This window comes from Canis lupus, chromosome 25, assembly GCF_011100685.1.
Source record: "Canis lupus familiaris isolate Mischka breed German Shepherd chromosome 25, alternate assembly UU_Cfam_GSD_1.0, whole genome shotgun sequence".
NCBI lineage: Eukaryota > Metazoa > Chordata > Mammalia > Carnivora > Canidae > Canis > Canis lupus.
Window position 1 is genome coordinate 26,772,710 of NC_049246.1, and position 25,006 is coordinate 26,797,715.

General features: G+C 41.6%; 1 protein-coding gene and 1 long non-coding RNA gene across 4 annotated transcripts in view; both read right to left on the reverse strand.

Annotated features, from left to right (window-relative positions):
- The window catches only part of MTMR9 (myotubularin related protein 9), a 53,533-nt gene extending 45,592 nt beyond the window's left edge, over positions 1-7,941 (reverse strand). Inside the window, exons 1-2 of one of the 2 annotated variants that reach the window (XM_038573659.1) lie at positions 7,660-7,774; positions 7,267-7,316 (exon numbers count right to left, since the gene is read on the reverse strand). Coding sequence is in view for 1 of the 2 variants with exons in the window: in XM_038573658.1 (XP_038429586.1) it covers positions 7,660-7,841 (182 nt within the window). In the remaining variant the exon portion in view is untranslated. Of the gene's footprint in view, positions 1-7,266; positions 7,317-7,659 lie in introns of both variants that reach the window. The other variant, XM_038573658.1, reaches the window with a different exon arrangement.
- Positions 7,942-12,052: 4,111 nt separating this feature from the next.
- On the reverse strand, positions 12,053-24,705 carry LOC119865844. 2 transcript variants are annotated; one of them, XR_005378221.1, is made up of 4 exons: positions 24,568-24,705; positions 23,637-23,814; positions 22,498-22,678; positions 12,053-12,171 (listed from the first exon to the last, which is right to left on the reverse strand). It is a non-coding gene; the product is annotated as an uncharacterized LOC119865844 (long non-coding RNA). The 2 variants fall into 2 exon arrangements; XR_005378222.1 differs by having other exon boundaries at positions 24,599-24,685.
- Positions 24,706-25,006: the final 301 nt, after the last annotated feature.

The window sequence follows — 25,006 nt, forward strand, 5'->3', positions numbered from 1 at the left end:
AAGATTTCTAAATGAAAACTATAACACACTGTTGAAAGAAATTGAAGACGATCTAAATAAAATGAATGGAGAGATATACTTTGCTCATTTGACAGAAAACTCAATATTAAGATATCAGATGTCAACTCTAACCAAATTCATTTATCAACAGACTCAACACAATTCCAACCAAAATCACATAGGCTTTTCTTAAAAAAAAAAAAGAAATTAACAAGTTGATTGTAAAATTCATATAAAAATGCAAATGATCTTAAATAGACAAAACAACTTTTTTTTGAAGATTTATTTATTTATTCATAAGAGAGACAGAGAGAGAGACAGAGAGAAGAGAGAGAGAGAAAGGCAGAGACAAAGGCGGAGGGAGAAGCAGGCTCCATGCAGGGAGCCTGACATGGGACTCAATCCCAGGTCTCCAGGATCATACCCTGAGCTGAAGGTGGCACTAAACCTCTGAGCTACCAGGGCTGCCCAAAAACAACTTTTAATAAGAACAAACTTGGATAGCTAACACTACATAATTTCAATTTAATATGAAGATACTGTAAGGGCACCTGGGTGGCTCAGTCAGTTAACTGCTTGACTTTTGGCTGAGGTCATCATCTCAGATTCCTAAAATTGAGCCCATATGGGGCTCTATGGTCAGCAGGGACTCTCTTCTCTCCCTCTTCCCCTCTTCCCCCACTGCCACCCTCCCACCCCGTTCGTGTGTGTGTGTGTGTGTGTGTGTGTGTAAGCTCTCTTGTAAATAAATAAATAAATAAATAAATAAATAAATAAATAGATAGATAGATCTTGAAAAAAGAAAGCTACTGTACTTTAGACTGTGGTAATCTGTTAACAGCATCAAGATTTACACTTCAGGCATCCAGAAAACTTACAACAATAATTATTATTATAAGCAAATAACAATTATTAAACAAACAAAAAATACCCCAGCAAACCTTGGAGAAGGGGAAGAATCTGATTTCCAGAGTCAGTCACCACATTATTTGATCAAATGTCCAGTGTTCAACAACAACAAAAAAATCACAAGGCATACAAATAAACAGAAAGTACAGGCCATTCAAAGGAAAAAAATACATCAACAAAAACTTTCCCTGGGGACACCTGGGTGGCTCAGAGGTTGAGCGTCTGCCTTTAGCTCGGGGTGTGATCCTAGAATCTGGGATCGAGTACCACATTGGGCTCCTTGCACGGAGCCTGCTTCTCCCTCTGCCTGTGTCTCTGCCTCTCTCTGTATCTCTCATGAATAAATAAATAAAATCTTTAAAAAAAAAAAAAAAACTTTCCCTGAAAAAGACCTGATGGTAGATATACTAGACAGCGATTTTAAAACAATGGTCTTAAAGATGCTCAAAGAACTAAAGGAAGATGTGGAGAAAGTCAAGAATGTGATGTGTGAACAAAATGGAAATACCAATAAAGAGAACATTTCAGAGAAACCCCCTCACCCCCCCCCCCAAGAAATACTGGAGCTGAAAAGTGCAATAACTGTAATGAAAAATTCACTAGAGGGATTCAAAGGCAGATGTGTCCAAGAGGAAGAAAAATCAGTGAACCTGAAGATAAAATGGTAATTATCAAGTCTGAGGAACAGAAAGAGAAAAAATGGGAAAAAAGTGAATACAGCCTAAGGGCCTGTGGGATACCAACAAAAGAACCAACATACACATTGTGGGAGTCCCAGAAAAAGAAAAAGGGACCGAGAATATTTTAAGAAATAATGGCTAAAAAATTCCCCAATTTGATGAAAGACATGAATATAAACATTCAAGAAGTTCAACGAACTCCAAGTAAGCTAAACTCAGAGAACCACACCAAAACATTTTTATCAAACTTTCAAAAGACAGAGAAATTCTTGAAAGCAGCAAGAGGGAAGCAAATTGTCACATACAAGGAAGCCACAATAAAACAATGAACAGATTTCACATCAGAAACTTTGGAGGCAGGACGCCTAGGTGGCTCAGAGTTTAAGCGTCTGCCTTTGGCTCAGGATGTGATCCTGGAATCCCAGGATCGAGTCCTACATCAGGCTCCCTGCATGGAGCCTGCTTCTCCCTCTGCCATGTCTCCTCTCTCTTTGTGTGTCTCTCATGGATAAATAAAATCAAGAAAGAAAAGAAAGAAAAGAAAGAAAGGGAAGAAAGGGAAGAAAGGGAAGAAAGAAAGGGAAGAAAGGGAAGAAAGAAAGAAAGAAAGGAAAGAAAGAAAGAAAGAAAGAAAGAAAGAAAGGAAAGAAAGGAAAGAAAGAAAGAAAGAAAGAAAGAAAGAAAGAAAGAAAGAAAGAAGGAAGAAGCTAGCTTTGGAAGCCAGAAAACAATAAGCTAATATATTCAAAGTGCTAAGAAAAAAACTGTCAACTAGGAATCCTATATCCAGCAAAAGTGTCCTTCAAAAGTAAGGGAGAAATTAAAAGACATTCCCAGATAAACAAAAGAAACAAACACATAACGTTACAAAACCTTTCATACATATATGAAACCACTTGACATATGATGGATCCGATCAGTCAAGAATGGGTTGCTAGGTAATGGTATTAGGAAAACCAGCTTGATACCTGGAGAAAAAAACATTTGAAATGAAGGTAGAAGCCAAATGAATTAAGACCTAAAAGTGAAGGGTAAAACTATAAAGCTAATATGGAAGAAAATGTAGGGAATATTTTTGTGATTTTGGGATAAGGAAGGACAAACAATAAAGTATAAAAAAGTACAAACAATAAAAAATTGATAAATCCTGAATTAAAATTAAGGCCTTTTGTTCAACAAAACACCTGAGAAAAGTCAACAAATGGGTGAGATTAAGAGAAGACACCTGCAGTGTCTAAGTATAGAATTGATACCTAGAGAGTAAAAAAGGAACTGATGCAAATTAATGCTAGAAAGACAACAATCCCAATTTTTAAAATTAGGACAAGGAAATTCACAGAAAAGAAAAAAAAATTTAATTGCTCATAAGTCTATACAGAGATACTTAGACTCATCAGTAATTAGAGAAATACAAATTAAAATAAAGAGATAAGAGGCATCTGGGTGGCTCAGTTGGTTAAACATCTGTCTTCTGCTCAGGTCATGGTCCCAGAGTCCTGGGATCAAGCCCTGCATCAGGCCTCTTGCTCAGCGGGGAGCCTGCTTCTTCCCCTCCCTCTGCCACTCCCCTTGCTTGTGCACTCTCTCTCTTTCTCTCTGTGTGTCAAATAAATAAACAAAATCTTTAAAAATAAATAAACAAACAGATACTATCCACAGTCATCAGACTAGCAAAACTTAAAAAGACAATAATACCAAACTTTGGCAACAATGTGGTAGAAATTGGAATCATAGTGGGAGGGGCAAAGGGACTAGGCATTTTGGAGGGAGAGTCTTTAGGATTACTTGATGAAGTGAACTAATTTTATTTATCCGCCTTCTGGCTTGATCCCATCCTAGACACAATCTCAGAGAAATTATTGTACAAGACTGCAAGTGGACCCAAATGAGTACATTTTTTCAGTACATTTTGATAGCAAGAAATTGGAGGTTATCTAAAGGGTCAGATAAGTAAAATGGAGACAATTTGGAATTCTATGCTGTAGTCAGAAACAGTAAAATGGATGTATACACAGCAATATGAAGAGATCTGGAAAAAGAGTACTGAGTTAATGTTGAGAAATAGGATAAGACCTGCAACATAATCTTACCGAGGGAAATGAAACTCACACACAATAGTGTTATATATTTTATAGAGATAGACATATATCCAAGGACAAATAGCAACACTTAACATATTTGCCTGTAGGGACTGAGAATGAGGTAGAATATAGGGGTGAAAATTAGGGCTTGAAGAATAAAATGTAAAAAAAACAAGAAAACCTTATAATGAATCAATCATGAAAATGATGAGTTATCAACTGAATAAGATTAACTCAATCAACTTTCTACATCTGAGGTCCATGAAAAGAAAAAAGTATAGCTGTGTAACTTGTGTAAAACCTCGTGTGCTGAAAGGATCTAAGAATATTGAGTATGCAATGTACATGAGAACATTCTATGAGTTTATAAAGCATCATTGAAATACAAGTTACTACTAGATATGAGTAGGGTTGTATTCCTCCGTGATAGAACTGAGAGGTTCAAAGAGGTTAAGTAGCTTGCCCAAGGACACCTATCTAACAAGAGGTAGAACTAAAGGAGGCATCCTTAATACTGTGCATCCCATTTATAATTCACTAACAAGGCATGGCAGCTCAGCCTTCAAAATACATCTCAAAAAAAAAAAACAAACAAAAAAAATACATCTCAAACCTGACTGCTTCTGATCACACTACTATCACTTCCACTCTTTAAGTCACTATCACCTTCTCCCTGAACTATGCAACGGTATCCTAACTGGGCCTGCTGCTTCCACTGCTGTTGCGCCTCTGCAATCTGTTTTCTGCCAGTAGCCAGACCCATCCTCTAAAAAGTCTATCAGTTCTTCCTTCCTTGCTTTCAACTCTCCAAGGGCTTCCTTTGAAAACCATCACAATGGCAAATAAAGCCCTACACCATCTGGCCCCTGCTTATCCCGCTGACCAGCTTCTGCTACACCCCTTGGCTCTACCCTTTCTCACTGCCCTCCAGTCACACTGGCCTCTTTGTTCTTCTCCGTACATCCCAGTCGTGTCCCTGTCTTTGCATTCGCTGTTCCCTCTGGCTGGAATGCTCTTTTTCCCGATATTCACATGGCTAGCTTCCTCTCTTCCTTCAGACATCATCATTTAAATGTCACTTGTCCTTTCTGAAATTCTTTCTAAGCACACTGCCTCCTGGCATTCTCTATCCTCCCGTCTTCCTTTATTTTTCCCTCCTGGTACTTACTACCTGACACTTATTTACTTATTTGTTGATTTATTTGAATGTCTATCTCCTCCGCTAGTATACAAGCTCTCTGCCCCTGTTAGTCACCAGTGCACCTGCAGAGCGTAGGCAGTGTGCAGCACACAAAAGACACATGAAGTATTTCTTGAGACCGATAATTAAACTAACTCTGATCCAACAACCTAGATTATGCTCTTTCCATCACATCATCATGTTTCCTGGGAAAAAGATAAATGTATACAGTTTGTCATTTCTCCCCTAACAGATGAAAAGGTCATGTCTTACATACTTTTTTAAGCCCTACCAGGCCTAAATGCTGGGTAAATATGAAAGGAGAGTGTGAAAAGCAACCATAAAATAAGAAAAAAACAAAAGGGAGTTGGTGGTAAAGAGAAACTCTAATGTGTATTCTTTGGCATCATTGATCATTTGGAGGTCAATTCTTCTTTTAATTCCTATGTGCCTATCTGCACAAGTTAGGAGTTTTGGAAGAAATAAAAATTAAACAAAGGGAAGTCCTGGCTTCAAGGATCTAACATATATATAATTATCAAAATACAAATTTTAATATGTATTTATTAAAGAAGTATAAAGAGCTATAGGATTTCAAGGTGAGGAAGACTACTTCTACCTGTGGAAACTAAAAGATTCTACAAAAGAGGGGGCAGGTAAAATGGTTTATACTAAATACTGATAGATGAGTAATGATTCAATGATAACCTATGAAACTCCTGAAAAAGTAAGAACTATACTTTATTCATCTTGGTGTTCCTCATGCCTCACAAAATATCTAGAACATAACGACATTAAATAAATCTTTAACAAACTTGGGAGGAACAAGGCATTCCAGGCAGAAGAAGAGCATTGGTAAGATACAGACATGAGAATGCAGGACATAGTGAGCAAAAATAAGACTGAGGACTGACTAATAGAAAAGGTTCATAGAAAAGAAAAGAAGAAAAAAGAAAGAAAAGAAAGAAAAGAAAAGAGAAGAAAAGAAGCCTAGAGAAAGAGAAAACGAAGAAGAAAGACGCCACTCCAGAACGACGCCACAATCCCCACCACTCAAAACGCAAACTCACAACCATCCAGAAAATCCAAGCAACCACCCCAGACCCGCCCCACACTAAAAGAAAAGAAAAGAAAAGATAAAAGGTTCATGAGGGGCAGTGGGTGGCTCAGTCAGTTAAGTGCCTGTGCTCAGCTTAGGTCATGAACCCAGGATCCTAGGATGGAGCCCCTGCTCAGGCTTCCAGCTCACTAAGAAGTCCTGCTTCTTAGCAGACTAATTCTAGTGGTAATTTCCATTAGAAATTACCATATATTTTTTAAAGATTTTATTTATTTATTCATGAGAGAGACACACAAAGAGAGAGGCAGAGACAAAGGGAGAGGGAGAAGCAGGCTCCATGCAGGGAGCCTGATGTGGGACTGGATCCTGGGACTCCAGGGTCACGCCCTGGGCGGAAGACAGGCGCCAAACCACTGAGCCACCCAGGGATCCCCTAGAAATTACCATCTTTTAAGGCATAACCTTTCTAGGAATCCTCTTAATATCCAAATTCTCCTGAGAGGTAATAAAAAAGCTGTTGTTATTCATTTATACTTTAGTGTTAACTGGATAATCCATTGACCTTCTCCTGGCTAGAGTTAAGTACACAGGACCATTGGGGAAATAAGAATTTTGACTGCAGGCATGAGCATAACTTTTTTGACTCTGAGCCACCACCTTGGAAAGACAGTGCCTGGGATGGGGAAGAAAAAAAAAAAAAAAAGGTTAATATCTTTGCTTAAGAGCCAATTCTGGGGATCCCTGGGTGGCGCAGCGGTTTGGCGCCTGCCTTTGGCCCAGGGCGTGATCCTGGAGACCCGGGATCGAATCCCACATCAGGCTCCCGGTGCATGGAGCCTGCTTCTCCCTCTGCCTGTGTCTCTGCCTCTCTCTCTCTCTCTGTGACTATCATAAATAAATAAAAAAAAAAAAAAAAAAAAAAAAGAGCCAATTCTGTGTTGTTGTTGTTGTTGTTTTTCTCCCAAAAGCAGAACTTTAGTAAGGATAAATGAAAAATATTATAATCTCCCATAGTAGGAAGCATGCAATTGATGACCCAGAAGGTCAGGTATAAGGAGAGGGGTGTCTGGGTGGCTCAGTCCACTAAGCATCTGCCCTCAGCTCAGGTCATGATCCCAGGGTCCTGGAATCAAGTCTCCAGAGGAACCCACTTCGGCTTCGGCTTCGGCTTCTGCTTCTGCGTCTCACAAATAAATAAATGAAATCTTAAAAAAAAAAAAAAGAGAGATTTTTTTTCTTTAAAAAGGAGAAATACGATACAGTTAACATTTTTGAAGGAAAAGAAGAAAAAAAAAAGTTTTGTGGAATTTAGACACTACATACTAAGTTCTTTGAGTTTTCCTCAAAAGAACTCACCAGTGGCAAGTGAAGATTTTCCCCTAAATCACATTCCAACACTTGGTGAACTGTGGCGGGCGATTAACAATCCAAGGGAAATGATGGTGCAAGAAGAAAAACACGAAATAAAATAAAAAAAAATTTTTAAAGATTAAAGATGCTCCCAAGAATGTCACGTATCACAAAGGACCGCCGGGATGGGAGTGACAACCCCCCGGCGACCCCGGGAGTGGCTCGCAGAGCGCGCGGACACAGGCGAGCCCCGCGCGGTCTCCGGCTTTCTCCCATCCCTGGGGTCCAGCGCGGCCGGGGCGGGCTCCTCCACCCGCGGCCTGGGCGAGGGGCGCGAGGGGCACCCCGGACGCGCGGCCTGGGGGTGCAGCCAGGGCCCCGGGTGGCAGGGGCACTCACCGCTTGTCGATGGCGTCGATGTTGGAGTGCAGGAGCCACAGCTCCTCCGTGTTGTCCTGCCGGGAGGACAGGATCAGGTGGTGGCCGGTCAGACACAAAGTGCCCTCGACGGCGGGGTAGAAAGGCCGGTGCAGGACCACGTTGTCCACCCGCGGGGTCTTGATCAGCTCCGCGAACTCCATGCTGCCCGCGGCCGGAGCCAAGGGCCGTCCGAGGCGGTCGCGCGGCCGCAGGGCCCCGGAGGAGCACTACCCGCCCGTAGTGCGGGGCCAGGCCGGAGGGGCGGGGGGGCGGGGCGGGGGCGGGGCGGGGACGCCGGGCCCCGCCCCAGGCGACGTGGGCGCCGCGAGGCCTGCGGTCCCCGGCCCCCGGCCCGCGGCCGCCGCGTCGCTCTCGCGCTCCCGGTGCCCCCGGTGCCCCCCGGGTCTCGGGCGGAGAGGACGCTCCGCCACAGGCCCTGCAGCCGCTGCCGCCGCCGGGGGCCTGGCCGCGCCTGGGCCGGCTGACGGGACGAGCGGAAGGCCGCCTTGGGGGCCACTTTCCCAGACCGACCTGCTCGGGACTCCTGGCGGAAGTAGCTTCTGGGAGCGGGAGCCTAGCGCAACTCCGGGCGGAAGCGCTGGAGCTCGAGACTCGGAAGACCGCGGAGTCAGAGACGGAAGTCAGTCCGCCCCCGGAAGAGGTGCTCCCGGAAACACAGACTCCCCGGTTTGTGTTCCTCCCCTGAGAACGCTCTTCGCCTTTGTGCCCGCCGCCGTCCCTCCCACCCCCTTCCCAAATACTCCGGGGAAGGTGTGACGACGGGAAGAGGTCCTCGGCTGCCTCCCTGCGCCCCCAAGGGCTCTTCATAGCGTGGGGCTGCTGTAAATTGTGATGATGTTCGTCGACTCGCCGTGCGATGGGATGAGGGATTGTGACCCGGGAGCATCCACCAGGTGGAAGGGAGAAGCCCGGGGCCCGGCGCCGCAGACTCCCAGGGAGCGCCGCACCGAGGTTCTGTGACCTTGAGCAAGGAAAGGGAAGGGAAAAGCGTGCAAACACCTATGAGAGGGACCTAGGTAGAAGTAACGTGCAACGCACAGAAGAGGAGAAGATCAATCCTCTCAAGGGGGAAGCTCAAGTGACTTGCCGAAAGTTGGCCTGTAGCCGACTGGGCTTCAATCTAGAGCTATGCAGTCAAGGTACTAGGGCATTGATACCACCCCACAGTCTCCCCGTTAGATACGGTGCCACTGAACTACTTCCAGATAGCTAAGTTATGCCAGAAATTTACTCAAATAAGTTCCCCTTGCTTAGTGCTCCTCCTCCTCCTCAAACTATTTGCATTATGAAATAGAGAACCAGAGGGGAAATGTGCATGGGCCGGAGTCCTGGTCTACTGGCAGCCCATTAACCTTTGAAATCTCCACCATCTAGTACCTAAGGACAGCTAATAGACTAAAGTCTTGCAGCAATCAAAGACAAAGTTAATTGCCTAAAATCTCACCAGATCACCCACCAACGGTGTCCCTGCTTCTGGCCTTGCCCTTCCTCAAAAAATGTTTCCTTATTAAAACAAAAACACTTTATAAGATTGTTACAGCTGAGAGTCCAGCTTTGCTCGTCTGCAAAAGAAAAAGGGAACCAACAAGAAAGGGAGAATGCGGGAATTGGTTTATAAAGCTATTTTTTTAACTGGAATTTTTATTGTCCTTCTACTTTGTGGCTCATTATAACAACTCCCAATGGAGGATTTATTTCCAGAGTAGAGAATCAAGGAAAGTTTTAATGGAGAAGGTGTCATTTGAAATAATGACCTTGAAGGATGAGTAAGAGTTACACCCTCAATGGGATGTAGCCAAGATGTCTTTTCTTAATTTAATGATGTCTACTAGGCATAGGGGAAAATTCCCCCAAAATTCCGTGACTTTTTCTTTTAGTTTAACCAAAAACAAAAACAAACAAAAAGCCTATGGAAAAAAACATTATCATTACATTTAAAAATGTTTAATATTCCATAAAGGCATAAACTCTTTGCCCACAAGAGAAAATTGTCAATATTATGCTGGATTGGAAACTATGAGAAAATTACATCTACTCTGGTTTGAAGCTTGAAGCAAAGAAAGCCCCTGAGATCTGCAGAAAACAAATATTCAATAGCAAAGAAGAAAAGGGATGCAGAATATATGAATGTAGAGAGTACATAAACAGTAGATGGCAGTAGAGCTTGGCAGTAATAGGATAGGCTTCCATCCTATTACGGTAATTCTGTGAGGCTGTAGTCAAACAAGTTTATTGTCCAATCGGCCTGGATGCAAGGGTCTCAGACCATTCAGATAAACAAAAGAAGATGATGTAATTTCTTTTAAAATATTCATTCATTCATTCATTCATTTTAGAGAGCACAAACAGGAGGGGGGCGCAGAGAGAATCCTCAAGCAGACTCCCCACTGAGCTCAGAGCCCAACCTGAGGATAAAGGCTTGATCCCAGGATCCCCAAGATCATGACCTGAACGGAAATCAAGAGCCAGCCACCCAACCAACTGAGTCACCCAGGCACCTTGATGCATTTATAATGCACGTAAAACAACTCAACACCTTACAGGTGTTATTATTTTAATCATTATTTTATGAGGTAATAAATGACATTAATGTGTAATCATCTTATTCCATCAAATAGTCACCTAGTATGTATTAAATGCCTCCTTGGTCATCAGCACTGTGGGGAATAGAAGCAATAGATTTGACACAGCTCTTGACTTCAAAAGTAATAGCTACTTTGGGAATGCCAACACACCTTACACAACTAATGAACACAAAATAAGAGAGTAAGGGCTAAAGTTTGACATACAGATTTACTTTCCTGGCTCTGTGTTTCTCTACTAAGCCTGAAGTAGTTAGTAGAAATTGAGAGTTTGAAGGTAGTTTGAAGAAAGCAGGTCAATCAATAATTGCCAAAAGTAGCAGGAACATCTAAGAGGAAGAAGACACTGCCTGTATGTACCACTGGTGAGCAGTTGTTCTCTATGCACTTGACTGTGGCAGCTGAATCAAAGTTGATAACCTTGTGTTTTCCATACTTTCATCCCCCAAGCAGATCAGTCACCAAATTGTTGATCTTATCTTCTAATAGTTCTTGAAACCCCCACTCCTCTCTATCCCCAAGGCCATTGTCATAGTTCAGGCCACCACCATCTCTCACTGTACTTAAGGGGGAAGCCTCTCAGTTGGTCTCATTTCTTCCAGTGGGGTTTCCCCCAGACTCTTTCCATTTGGCAGCTAATGCCTTTTTTACTGTTCTTAATTTTGTTTTTCTTTTCTTGTAAGTACCTTTGTGATCTAGAACCTTAGGTAGCGATCAATATCACAGATCTCATCTCTCCTGCTCTCTTTCTGTGCCTGGCACAACAGTTCTCAACCTCTTTCTCAGCAGTTTGCACACCAGCTCTCCCTAAATAGCTCACAGTTTCCTTTTGAGATATTGCACCCAGTTAGAACCTTGCTACCAACTGGAAGTGCAGAACAGGGACCAGCATCATTAGCATTCCTTGGGAACTTTTTAAGAAATGTTTCACTCCAGAGCTACTGAATCAGAATCTGCACTTAAACAAGATTCCTGATGATTTTTATGTACATGAATGTTTGAGAAAACACTGTTTTAAAGAATCTGGGTGTTCTTTCTGCCTGGTATATATCCACCTCACTCCTAATACCTTGTCCCTTGACCTGCAAACTCCTATCATCCTTCAGATCTCTTCTCAGATGTCACTGCCTCTAAGAAACCTCTCTGATTCCACACACCCCGGGTGTCCTAGGATAGTGCTTCATGTTGGCTCCACACTCAACATGGAGTCTGCTTGTCCCTCTCCCTCTGTTCCTTCTCCCACTCTCTCTATCAAATAAATAAATAAAATCTTTAAAAAAATAATAATAAATAGTTCATGTTTTTTTGAGTGTTCACTCTGTATTCCAAATATTGTGTTAAATGCTTTGCACATCTATTAATTCATGTAGTCCTTGCACAAGTCTCTGAGATTGGTTAGTATTCTGTTTTTACCGATGAGAAAACTGAGCCATAGAGATCTTAATAAATTTTCCAAGATCTGATAGTAATAAGTGATGGAAGCAGTATTCAGACCCAAGCTGTTGGGTGCAGACTCTGAACTCTTCACCACCATGCTACATTGCCACCCATGAGATCTGAGCCCACCTTAGTTGCTCTCTGATTTTACCTCTTAATAAACTGTATTGAAATAGACTCTTTATGTGTCATAACATTCCACTAGACAATAACATCCTTGAGAGCAAGGACCATTTCTTGATTGTAGTATGCCCAGCATCCAGCTTAGTGTCTAAACACAGTAGCCACTCAGTTTGTTGAAAGACACCTCACATTTTACTGAACATATTTCACCCTGGCCTCTCCTCCCACCACCCCAATCTGACTGATTTTAGATATTATTGCAGTTGTTTATAGCAGCATTCTGATGAGAGTAGGAGGAAGGTGATGTTATGTTATTTCCACCTTGCAGCTGAGGAAATTAAAACAGATGAATAATTTGTCAGCAGTGAAGATATGAAGATAATCACTTATGCTTGGCCACTATGTTACAATTCACAAAATATTTTCCAATACATTATCACATACACCTCTCGTAATGACCTGGTGAAATAGGTAGGAGAGGTATTGTTCCCAGCTAAGAGGAAGAAGTGAGGCTCAACACATGGTGATGTCCTTTCAATGGCAAAACCAAGCAGAAAGGCAGAGACCCTAAGGCAACACTTTGGAGTGTTGTTTGGTGGGGTCCAAAATTCAAGCCCTTGCCATCACACTAATTCAAATTAGACTTAGTCTGCACTGCTTTTGCCTGTTCAGATTCTGACCTGTGGTGTTAGGAGAATACAGCCGCTGCTAAGTAAGCAAAAGAGGGCTAAAGTTTCATGACACAACCACAACAAAAGGAGTTCTGGTGACAATGATTTAATCAATGGATCTGTATTCAGATATATTCTAATAGCCACATTCCCTGTGTCTGGTTCCCTGAGCCACTTTAGTTTCTGAAAACAATCAGGACAGCAGCCTAGCACCTAGATAAAGGTGCTAGGGACTGTTGGCTATTGCGCATATAATAAATCAACCCAAGGGGCACCTGGGTGGCTCAGTCAGTTAAGTGTTTGCATTCAGCTCAGGTCATGATCTTGGGGTCCTGAGATTGAGCCCTGTGTCAGGTTCCCTGCTTGGTGAGGAGCCTGCTTCTCTCTCTCTCTCTCTCTCTCTCTCCCCCCCCCTCAAATAAATAAACAAAATAAAATAAAAAATAAATCAGCTCAAGCATAATTGCTTAAAACAACATCCAACAGCTGGTAGCAAGAGCTGGAGTAGTAGGAGGGGGAGAGGCTGAAGCATCTGAGGACTGCTTAGGTATCCCTCTCTGCAATCTCGGGGTCTCTCCTATGGTTTCCATGGGAGTTAATTTGATATTCCTGCTAGTAGGGTGGGCTCAGGGCAGTCAGGTTGCATACAAAGCAGCTAGTAGTGTCAAGAGTGAATATTCCCAAGGGCAAAGCTGAGGCTACATCAACTTTTATGATCTACACTCAGATGTCACATAATGTTGCCTCTACTGCACTCTCTTGATTTTAAACAGTTGCAAAAACCCACTCAGTTTCAAGGGGAGAGTATATAGATCCTACCTCTCAATAGCAGCAATGTCAAAGAATGTGTGCCCCAGAGATGCATTTGATAGTGGGAGACATATACATATGAACTCAACCACCTCTGCACACACTGGTAGTTGGAAAGAGAAATAAAGGGAATATTCAGAAAGTCAACACACTCTTTTTGGCAAAGTGCTTCTCTGCTCATAGCCATAATGAAATGAACTACGAATATGCAATTACATATAATTGGATATAATTAAAATAAAGAGTCACATCTAAAATAAAAGCATAATTAAGAAGTAGGAAAATTTACTAGGTGGGAATGTCAACAATGCTAATTCAGTGATTACTGTTGGAGTTTATTTTATTGTCACTGAACCTAAGTCAGGATCAGCATCCAACAAGTTAGGGAAGCAACCTCAGTCTGCCCTCAGCTCTTTTATTCACAGCTTCCCAGCTTCCATTTTTTCCCTCCCCACACTATTTATTGGAAGCTTTACTTATAATTTGAAATGTGACATAATAGTTTTGTTTTCAATCCTTTAATTTGTTCAGTAGACTAAGACAACTGTTCCAATTTCTCCTCCTGTGTCTTCCCTTACTTTTCTTCCTTTGACTTTCCTCCACTGTCCTTTCCTTTCCCTTTCTATTCTGCTCTTCTCACTCCCCCTCCTTTTCTTTCAGAAATGACCACTTGAAGAGTACAGATCCACAAGTGTCACCCCACAGATGATGAATTACAAAAAGAAAAAACATATCTTTACAATGGAGGATCTGGTGATCATCACTATAACCAAGTGATCATCAGTGCCTCCTGATATAAGTCAATAACAAGTACACAACATCACCTGGGATATGCATTATCGAGACACTCTTACCTCAAATCTAAGCATGAGGAAACCATTAGACACATTCATAGAATGAGACATTCTACAAGGCAATTGGCTTGGACTCCACTACAAATTCAGTGCCATGGAAAACCAAAACAAAAGCAAAAGGGAAGAGGACCATTGCAGATTTGAAGAAGCAAAGGGTTAGAATAACCAAACACAAGGCAAGAAACTTGATTAAATCCCTGATCGAAAAAAAAAAAACACAAAAGATTTTTGGGAGAAGTGTGAACGTGGTTTTTATACTGGATGATATTGAGTTAATGTTAATTTTTTCAATCAGATAATAATAATGTGGTTATGTAAGAGGAAACTGCTTTTTTTCTTGAAAGACGCGTGCTGAAAGACTTAAAGATGTAGTGTCACAATGTCTGCAGCTTTCAAATGTTTCAGAAAAATATATATTGATTATATATGTATGTGTGTATGTATATACACACATAGAACACACACATACATAGAGAACACACAGCATGAAAATGTGGCAAATTATTGATAATTGGTTAACTTGGGTGAAGGGTTTAAGGATGTGGAGTTCACCAATCTTTCAAAATTTCTATATTTAGACATTTTTTTCAAAATTAGGATTGAGGGGCGCATGGGTGGCTCAGTCCATCAAGAATCTGCCTTTGGATCAGGTCATGATCCCAGGGTCCTGGAATTGAGCCCTGCCTTAGGCTCCCTGCTCAGGAGGGAGTCTGCTTCTCCTTCCCCCTGCTCTTGTGTGCACTCGCTCTCTCTCTCTATCTCTCTCTTTCTCTCTCTCTCAAATAAACAAATAATTAAAAAAAAAAACTAGGATTGAAAGAATCAAAATTAAAAAGACCCGCTGCAACATGATGATTATCTGCAAATTCTGGCAGCTAAACACAATGGTAGACTGGAGCTGTGATTTAGCATCATACATAGTCTAGAGTTGGCCTGGATGGGCAATCCAATGTTAATACAGCCCTTACACAAAGAAGCATAACTGCAGATCCTTCTAAGGAAGTTTAGATTCTGAGAGATCATCAAAGACCACCGAAAGACTGGGCACCAGTGACCACTGCTGTGAACTGTATTGTTTTATCATAAAGGGTTACTGGTAGGAGTTCAAATAAGAGTCGCTAAATCATACATTCAAAATTTAATGTCCATGCAATGTAATCTTATCACCAGCCAGAATTTCTCTACACCTGAAATTTTGAAATTCTGTAATTCCCCCTTCTGACCACGATCCCTTTTCCTAACCTTAATGTACACTAATCCTGCCCTGCTGGGGTAGCCTCTGAGTCCCTACTAGCCTTTTTAAATTCACTTCCTCCCATGCTTAGGCCCCATGCACTGATCAATAGCTTCTATGACACTTTATCGTCCACTCCCTCACCTGCATGAAGACAAGGCCTGGGCCCTACTGATCTTTGTAACCCTAGAGTTGAGCACAGTGATGAGTATATAATAAATATTTGACAGATACATCTGAATGAAATGGAATCATCTAATCCAATCCTCTCATTTTACAGATGAGGAAACTGAAGCTCAGAGATGCAAAAAAACTTCTCTAAAATCAAATGGCTGGTGAGTGGCAGACTGGGAGGTAAAACCCATTTCCTTGTAACTTTCTGGCGAGAGATCTTTCTATAGCCAATGCTTCCTTCCCCATCATTTATTAAGTCTAGTTAAGTTTTTATTTTTTTGAGATAGAATGGCTAGGGGGCAGGGAAAGAATGAGATCATGACCTGAGCTGAAGGCAGACTGAGCCACACAGGCACCCCTTCTGCTGCATTTTTAATCAAGCCCTCCCTAGTGAAAAGTCTCTGGTCCCTTGATTCACTTTCACTTTTCTCCATGGTTTCAGTGTGTGTGTGTGTGTGTGTGTGTGTGTGTGTGTGTGTGTGTGTGTCCCTCAGGATTTTATTTCTAAGGAGCAATGAAAATCTATTTTTCATGACTTTCAATTTGAGAACATCCCCTATCCTAAGACTTAAGAGGACATTCTGTCATCATCAGTGTCAAAGACTTAAAAAAGCCAGACACAAGTTAAAATGGTCAGGACAGATTGTAATCAGTAATACACTATTGCAGTCGGGAAGAGTCCAGAGTGAATGGAGCTCAAGTTCAGTTTGTTCAGAGGTGACTGGGCATTTCAAAGGAAGAATGGGGGAATAAGGAGGAGAAATAGCTGGGGGCTTGCACAGAGTCAGGGAAATAAAAAATTACCAATGTTTGGTCAGTATAAATGCTATTAGGGCAGCTTTGTCTGTTAGGTGGCAGTTATCAAATTTAGGACTCTCTCCTCCCACAGACTGGGAGATAGGGCCCTATCCTTCCCAAAGATTGCATTTCAAAGGAATGGCTTTCAGGTCCTTGAGAAAAATCACTCCTGAGTTGTAGGAGATACATATACATCCAAAGGGACAGAGCAAGGATTTACAATTATAAGCCCCTTCTAGCAAATGCTCTACAGAGCCTGCTGGGTGCCTAACATCAGGTGTTGGGTAGAACAAACAGTACATTCTTTTGGTAGCTTTGAGCTTTTGTGTTTTTTCAGGCAGGCACTTAAAAGTGGCTAGGGGCATCCTGGGGATGTTGACTTGAGTCTTTAGAATTCAAGTTAGTGAGTATTCAAGACCTTTAATGTGTGGGTGAGGGGAGGAAGGGGGTTGGATGAAATCATCTGTGCAATTTTTATAGGCCAAGGTTGAGGCCTGGTCAAGAAAGCTCAGAGGACCTGACTAGAGTCTGACCAAGGAGAGAATTTTTGTGATCACTATCAAGGAAACAAATATATTTTTAAGATTTTGTTTATTTATTTGAGAGAAAGAGAGCACAAGCTCGTGGAGGAACAGAGGCAGAGGGAGAAGCAGAGTCCCCCCTGAGCAGGGAGCCCAATGTGGTGCTCAATCCCAGGACCCTGGGATCATGACCTGAGCTGAAGGCAGGTGCTTAACTGACTGAGCCACCCAGGCACCCTGGAAACATATCTTTTTTAATTGGCCTCATCCTTTGTGTCATCAAATTTTAAATCTGAGAATTGAATGTGGTACATATTTATGTCACACTTGACACTCCTTTACTCACTTGCTTCTTTCTTTTCTTTGTGATATTGCTGGTCATATTAGTTTCTCACTGGACCATGTGCCTTTTGGAATGAAAAGTCTAAATCCTATTTCTTTTGGTGCTTCCTCCCCTCTCAGAACTCCTCACAGTACTAGGCACATAAAAGACAGTTAACAAATGTTAACGAAATAAAAGAACAATCAAGAAAAGGTAACCATGTCTGTCATCAGTCCTAAAAGTCCAGATGGTAAAGTTGGGGAAGCCGGGGCACCTGAGTGGCTCAGTGGGTTGAGGTCTGTCTTTGGCTCAGGTCATGATCCAGGGTCCTAGGATCAAGCCCTGCATTCTGTTCCCTGCTCAACAGGGAGTCTGCTTCTCTCTCTCTCTCTCTCTCTCTCTCTCTCTCTCTCACTCTCCCTCCCTCCCTCTCTCTCTCTCTTTCTCTTTCTCTCTCCCTCTTCCCCTTCCTACTGCTCACTCTGTCTTTCTCTCAAATAAATGAATAAAATCTTTTTAAAAAGTTGAGGAAGCAATATGAGGGGAGTTCTGATGCACTACTAATTGCAAAGGATTTTTTTTAGGCCAATAATTTATTTGTGCACCCTCCCACCGCCAGAGATAGTTATATGCCTTTGGGGTCTAAAAAAACCTAGAGAGTTCATTTCTAGAGAGAAGAAAGAAAGAAAGAAAGAAAGAAAGAAAGAAAGAAAGAAAGAAAGAAAGAAAGAAAGAAAGAAAGAAAGAAAGAAAGAAAGAAAGAAAGAAAGAAAGAGAAAAAGAAAAACACTATTATTACCCAACCCTGTTATTGGTAGGAAAATTGATTCTGTTTGGATTAAGACAACTATTCTCCCACTTAATGTCACAGGGAATCCTGATATCCTTTACTTGACATCCAACTACCAAGGAGGCCTCAGCAGATCATGTTAACACATGCTACTAGTCATATAGGCATGGGATGGTCAGTTTCATTCTTGTCATACCTGCAAAATCAGGATAGCAATTCCCACATAACCAAATTATGTTAAGCATCAGGTGATATCTATGACATAAAACTGTAAACTGTAAGGTGCCATAAAAATATAAGATGAGTATGATGTTCAGGTTTCTATTATAGCTGAATGTGTTGTTGGAACGATGGTACTTTCAACCCAAGTGGCATCTTCTCATTGCTTTAGTTATGAAGGAAAAGGGGACATTAAGGTACCAAAGAGAAGGTAGCATATTTTTGCCATGAAGAAAATGATGGTGGAGGATCTAATGAAGCCAAACTCTGAAGGATCTATACTGTAATCACTATTTTTTTCTTTTGATGGGGGAGGGAAGAAGCATGAATAGGACCAAAGGCAGGCATGAGCTGCATTGTGTCCTCCCCAAATTCATATGTTGCAGTTCTAACCCCAGGGCCTCAGAATGTGACTATTTGGAGATTCTTTCTTTTAAGACAGAAATATACCCCAAAGATACAGATGTAGTGAAACGATGGGACACCTGCACCCCAATGTTCATAGCAGCAATGTCCACAACAGCCAAACTGTGGAAGAAGCCACAGTGTCCTTGGACAGATGAATGGATAAAGAAGATGTGGTTTATATATACAATGAACAGTACTCAGCCATCAGAAAAGATGAATATCTACCATTTCCTTCAATGTGGATGGAATTGGATAGTATTATGCTAAGTGAAATAAGTCAATTGGAGAAAGACAATTAGCATATGGTTTCACTCATATGTGGAATATAAGAAATAGTGAAAGGGACCATAAAGGAAAGGAGGGAAACTTAGTGGGGAAAAATTAGAGAGGGACACAAACCATGAGAAACTCCTAATTTTGGGAAACAAAGGGTAGCAGAGGGGAAATGGTGTAACTGGGTGATGGGAATTAAGGAGGGCACTTGATGGGATGAGCACTGATATATTATATGTTGGCAAATTGAATTTATATAAAATATTAAAAAATAAAGCCAAAAAAAAGACAGAATTAAAGTTACATGAGGTCATTGGGTGGGCTCTAGTCTCATGTAACTAATGTGTTTATAAGAAAAGGGTATTAGGATGCAGACACACTCTGAGGGAAGACCATGTGAGGACACAGGCAGAAGATGGCCATCTACAAGCCAAGGAGAGGCCTCGGGAGGAGAAATCAACCCTGCTGACACCTTGATCTTGGATTTCTAGCCTCCAGAATGATGAGAAAATAAACTTCATTGCTTAAACCACTCAGTCAGGTATTTTGTCATGGCAGCCCTAAGCAAACTGACACAGATCATCTTTTTATTTAAAAACAGAAACCACATAACACCAAAGATTAAGAAATAATCGACAACGCCAGATGACTCTGGCATCCCTCACGCCTCCATCATGGTTCTCCATGTGACCCTGACTCTCCTCTCTGTCTTGTGTTTGAGCCATAGCTCATCAGTTTGTCCTTACAGCTTCCCACCCTGGCAGTAACCTTATCCTGGACACAAACTTCCATGTCTGTCCACCAGGGGAGAAGCAAATCTATGAAGGAACCTCAGGAATACTGTGGACTTAGCAGAGGTTCGACCTCTAGGTCCCTGCTACTTTACCAGAGGATATACCCCAGGGATAGAGTTGCCAGTGGCAAAGAAATGCTACTGTGTGGGTCAGGTTGTACCCTGTGGCCATCCAGAATTCTTCCCCAGGCAGTTAATTCAAAAAGAACTCATCAACTGTGTGACCTCAGGCAATTTACTTAACCTCTCTGAGCTTCAGTTTTCCTACCTATACAATGAAAATAACCAACTTGGCAGCTGTCAAGAAGATTAAATGAAATTATATAATTACTTGAAGTACATAAAATACCTAGTACAGGCTGTGTTCTTAGCACACAGCCTGCTACATCTCAAGTATTAATAAAGTTGAAAACAGGGCATTGTTTGCAGTTCTGCTGGGCACCTTCTCTTTAACTCCTAGGACGTTCTTGTACATTTACTATGTTTGTGATTATGAGAAATGTAATTCCATCTGTTCTTAGGAGGATCACCAACGCTTTTCCTGTGACCATTTTTGTATATTCCAGGAAAGGGCATTTTGACAGTCTGCCTCATACCCAGGAGTCCTGTACAGGTCCTGTAGAAAGACAGGTCTGGAATATAGGAAGATGCCCCCACAGGAGACAGATTTCTACAGCTTGCTCTTAAACTGCCTTTGCCTGCGAGCCCCCTCCTATTTGTCTTCCTCCTCTTGGTGTTTACTTGGCAGTGACTGCAGATCATTTTTGGCCATAGGCAAAATGGGGTGAGGTACAAATCATTTATATCACAATTTCAAGGGGCACCTGGGTGGCTCGGTGGTTGAGCGTCTGCCTACAGCTCAGGGCATGATCCCAGGTCCTGGAATTGAGTCCCATATCGGGCTTCCTGCAGGGAGCCTGCTTTTCCCTCTGCCTGTGTCTCTGCCTCTCTATTTGTGTCTTTCATGAATAAATAAAATCTTAAAAAAAAAAAAAAAAGAATTTCAAGGGGTTGGCGCATCATAGAGGAAAGTACAGATTCCCAGGCTCTTCCCCAAACCTACAGAATCAGAACCTCTGGAAACTTAAGCTTGCTCCACAAGCTCCCCAGGTGATCTGAAGCTACAAGTGCTGTCACCTTGATACAGTGAGTGTTCAACTAGGAGCAGCTAGCGTGAGGACACTGGGTGGCTCAGTGGATGCGCATCTGCCTTGGGCTCAGGGCTGATCCCAGGATTCCGGGATTGAGTCCTGCATGGGGCTCCCCACAGGGAGCCTGCTTCTCTCTCTGCCTCTCTCTCTGTCTCTCATGAATAAATAAATAAAATCGTTAAAAAAAAAAAAAGATCAGCTGGCATGTGTGTATACCAGGGAAGGTGAGGAAGCAATAATAGTTATTGAACATTTCCTACATTTCCTTTCCAGGCCCTTTAATGCTGTATATATTTTTGATGGATGCTGTAACATATTGCCACAAACTTAGCGGTCTAAAACACACATTTACTCTCTTACAATTCTGAAAGTCAGAAGTCTGAAATCATTTTCATTAAGCTAAAATCAAGGTATTTGTGGGCAGAGTCACACTCTCCCAAAGGCTCTAGGGGAGAATTATTTCTGTGCCTTTTTTAGTCTTCTAGAGCTGCATTCTCTGGCTCGTGGCTCCTGCCTCCATCTGCAAAGCATCTTGCTTCGGTAGCCACATTGCCTTCTTCTTCTGTAGTCAACTCTCCCTCTGCCTCCCTCTTATATGGATACTTATGACTGAATTTAGAGCCTTCCCACATAATTCAGGAGAATCTCCCCATCTTAAGATCTTTGACTTGATTACAGGTGGTTTGCAAATTTGTCCCCATATATGGAGGGCTAGGAGAGACAAAGGGAAGAGGCAAGCCCCTCCAGATTGGTAGGTGACAGGTAAAATAAGCAAGGGAGCTTCATACTGGGCTTGTCTCAGGTATCGGCCAGATGGATATATCTCCATTCTTGCCTACCAGAATCTTAGAAAAAGTTTATACAGAGACCTTAATTGGGTTTGATTATGTATACTATCCAGATGGTCTCAAAAACACATTGTTCTCTCCAGGCTGTATGCTTGAAAATGGCTCTCACTGTGGAAATGAGGGCAGGATGTATATTCCAAGCATAGGGGGGAAGGTGAGGAGGCTCCAATTGTCTGAGTCCGGCTGATGGGGTCACACATCCTCTCGAGGACTTCCTCCAATAATCACATCTGCAAAATCTTTGTGTTTTTTTTGTGTGTGTGTTTTGGAGGGAGGAGTTGTTTGTTTTTTGCCATAAAAGGTAACATTCACAGGTTCCAGGGATTAGAAGCTGGATATTTTGGGGGCTATCAATTACAAACATTATTTTTTAATCCTCAAAACAATATATTTTTAAAGATTTTATTTATTTATTCATGACACACACACACACACACACACACACACACACACAGAGGCAGAGACATAGGCAGAGGGAGAAACAGGCTCTCCTCAAGGAGCCTGATCTGGGACTTGATCCTAGACCCTGGGATCATGCCCTGAGCCAAAGGCAGACGCTCAACCGCTGAGCCACCCAGATGTCCCAAACCTCAAAACAATATTATGAAGTAGTATTAATTCCAGTTTTCCAGATGAAGGAACTGAGACTCAAAAGAGGTTAAAATGACTTGCCGCAAACCACACTGCTGCTGGAGGAATGAGGATTTGTGTACAAGACCATCTGGCTTTAAGACTTGTGATCCCTGCTCTGCATCAGATTGAACTATAAGGCCCTAAAGGAATCCTACCAGTCACAGCCTGTCAGTCTTTCAGATGTCTGAGATGGCCATTAAAATGTCCCAACATGATGCCATTCTCCGTTTCTTTTCCAGATACAGATGAGAAGTCCAGCTTCTGAATTCGCATGGGCTATTGGATGACAGGCTATAGGCAGAAGTAAGTCAGATCCTTGCCAAACTCTTGGAATACCTTCGGAGGACATAGATGATTGCCAAACATCACTCTAGGCTTATTCTTGAGATAAGAGTACTGACTTACATTTAGAGGCCTCATTGTAGTTCTGCACAATTTAAGTAAAAAGATTTTGTAGGAAAAACATCTAGGCTAGATCTCAAAGACCTTAAAAATGCATCCCCAGGAGGTGTTAATTAACCTTTCTGTGGTCCTCATTTCACAAATACACTTGCATCAAGTCATCACATTGTACATCTTAAACTTACATACGTTATCTATCATTAATGACTCAGTAAAGCTGGGTGGGGAAGCCATCTTCTTATAGATAACATCTCTGAAGTTGCTCTGATTCTGGGGTGATCAGCCAAGCCCAGATACGAGACACGGAGGGAGAGCAAAGACTTGTTGTCATAGTGACTATAAAAACTATCAGGTGTATGTAATTCTTGGAATGTCTATAAGTTACAACCTTGGAAACACAATGACAAATGCTCTCTCAAAACCAGCCAAGTGGAGATAAGTAAACAGGGGAAACTTCTGAGTAGAGAAGCAGAAAATAAGAAAAGGCTTCACTGCAGGAAAAGGTAAAAGTAGAATATTAGAACTTCTATCACAGAGATATAACTTAATTATAATATTTAGATTGTAATAAAATAGAGTGTCCTCAAATAGGAGAGAAAGCAAACTTTTCTATTCCAAACAAAGGGTAGGAAGGAATCCAAAGTTGGATATTTTATCATTTTAACAGAAAATAGTCTTTATTTTAGTATTCTCTTGTTTCTAAAAAGGCTGTGCATTGTAATTTAAATCTCTCTAGAACAAAACCGCCTTTACATTCCAGTCAATGGCTTATTTATTTAGTACATATTTGATTATCAAAGAATTAGAATGGTTCTTCAAAGTTAATTGCAATGGGATTTATTCTGGATTCTAAGTTTCCATATTGAGATGGGGTTGAATATTTAATACTTACTCTTTTATCAGCAGCCTCAGATTACTTTGATATGGACCCAAACTCAGTCCAAAATTTTGTATCTATCCACCATCCTAATTGTCCATTTTTATTTAGGTCCCAGCTTCCTGGAGGAGTCAGATGTAAAACAATGAAGAGCAAATAGTTTTTCTCAACAGGACAGCTTATCAGGAAAAAGCTAGTGTATGAGAACAGAGGAAATGCAGTGAGCAAAGCAATATAAAAAAAAATAACCATTGTTTCAACTTTTTGTATCAAAAAGAATGAGGACTAGGGTGAGTAGCAGACAGTAACCAAGGGTATGAAGGCAATCTATTACCTGATACTGGCTTTTGTATATCATTTTGTCCCTAAAGGTGAGCTCATCAAAGTTCCTAATACATACTCATTTGGCATAAATTTTCTATTGTTCTTTTCCTTTAATGCTGTTTGAGTCTACAAAAGTGCAATCTAGCACTACCTTGAACAGATCACAAAATAAATTCTGACATAAAATTCTAAGTGTAAAAAAAAACAAGACTGGGTGGCTCAGTGGTTGAGCACCTGCCTTTGGCTCAGGGCATGATCTGAGGTCCTGGGATGGAGTCCCACATCGGGCTCCCTCCATGGAACCTGTTTATCCCTCTGCCTTTGTCTCTGCCTCTCTCTCCCTGTGTCTCTCATGAATAAATGAGTAAAATCTTAAAAATAAAAAATCTTAAAAATAAATAATTTGGTTGAGGAGAAAGGGAGGCAAAGTCTAATGACCACACAGGTGAAAAGTCTACCTGGAGACCTTTGTTTATAAACCTGGGACCCTGAAAGTCACACCTAATTGGGTAATCCAGGAGGAAAACATCATTTTTCTCTTGAGATATTAAGGGAATCTGTCTCTCTTGACCTTTCCGCTGAGTGAAAAGGAGACAAATATGTTTAAGAATTTGCATTTTACCCTCATACAGGTTTAGGATCAGAATGTATACCGTCTGAGAATCCTGGAAGCACCAAACTGATAATTTACTTTAAAGACATCCTGGATTGCTAATATATCAGGTGCCTGCAAAAGCAAATGTAAATATTGACTTGAGGATTACACCTTACATCCAAGTCAAAGAACTATTACACACAGGTTCCATGGAACACAATGTCACAATGATCAATTATAAGACACATGAGAGGGCAGCCTGGGTGGCTCAGCGGTTTGGTGCCGCCTTTGGCCCAGGGCCTGATCCTGGAGACCCAGGATCTAGTCCCATGTCGGGTTTCCTGCATGGAGCCTGCTTCTCCCTCTTCCTGTGTCTCTGCTTCTCTCTCTCTCTGTGTTTCTCATTAATAAATAAATAAAATCTTAAAAAAAAAAAGACACATGAGAAAACAAGTCACTTGAGCAG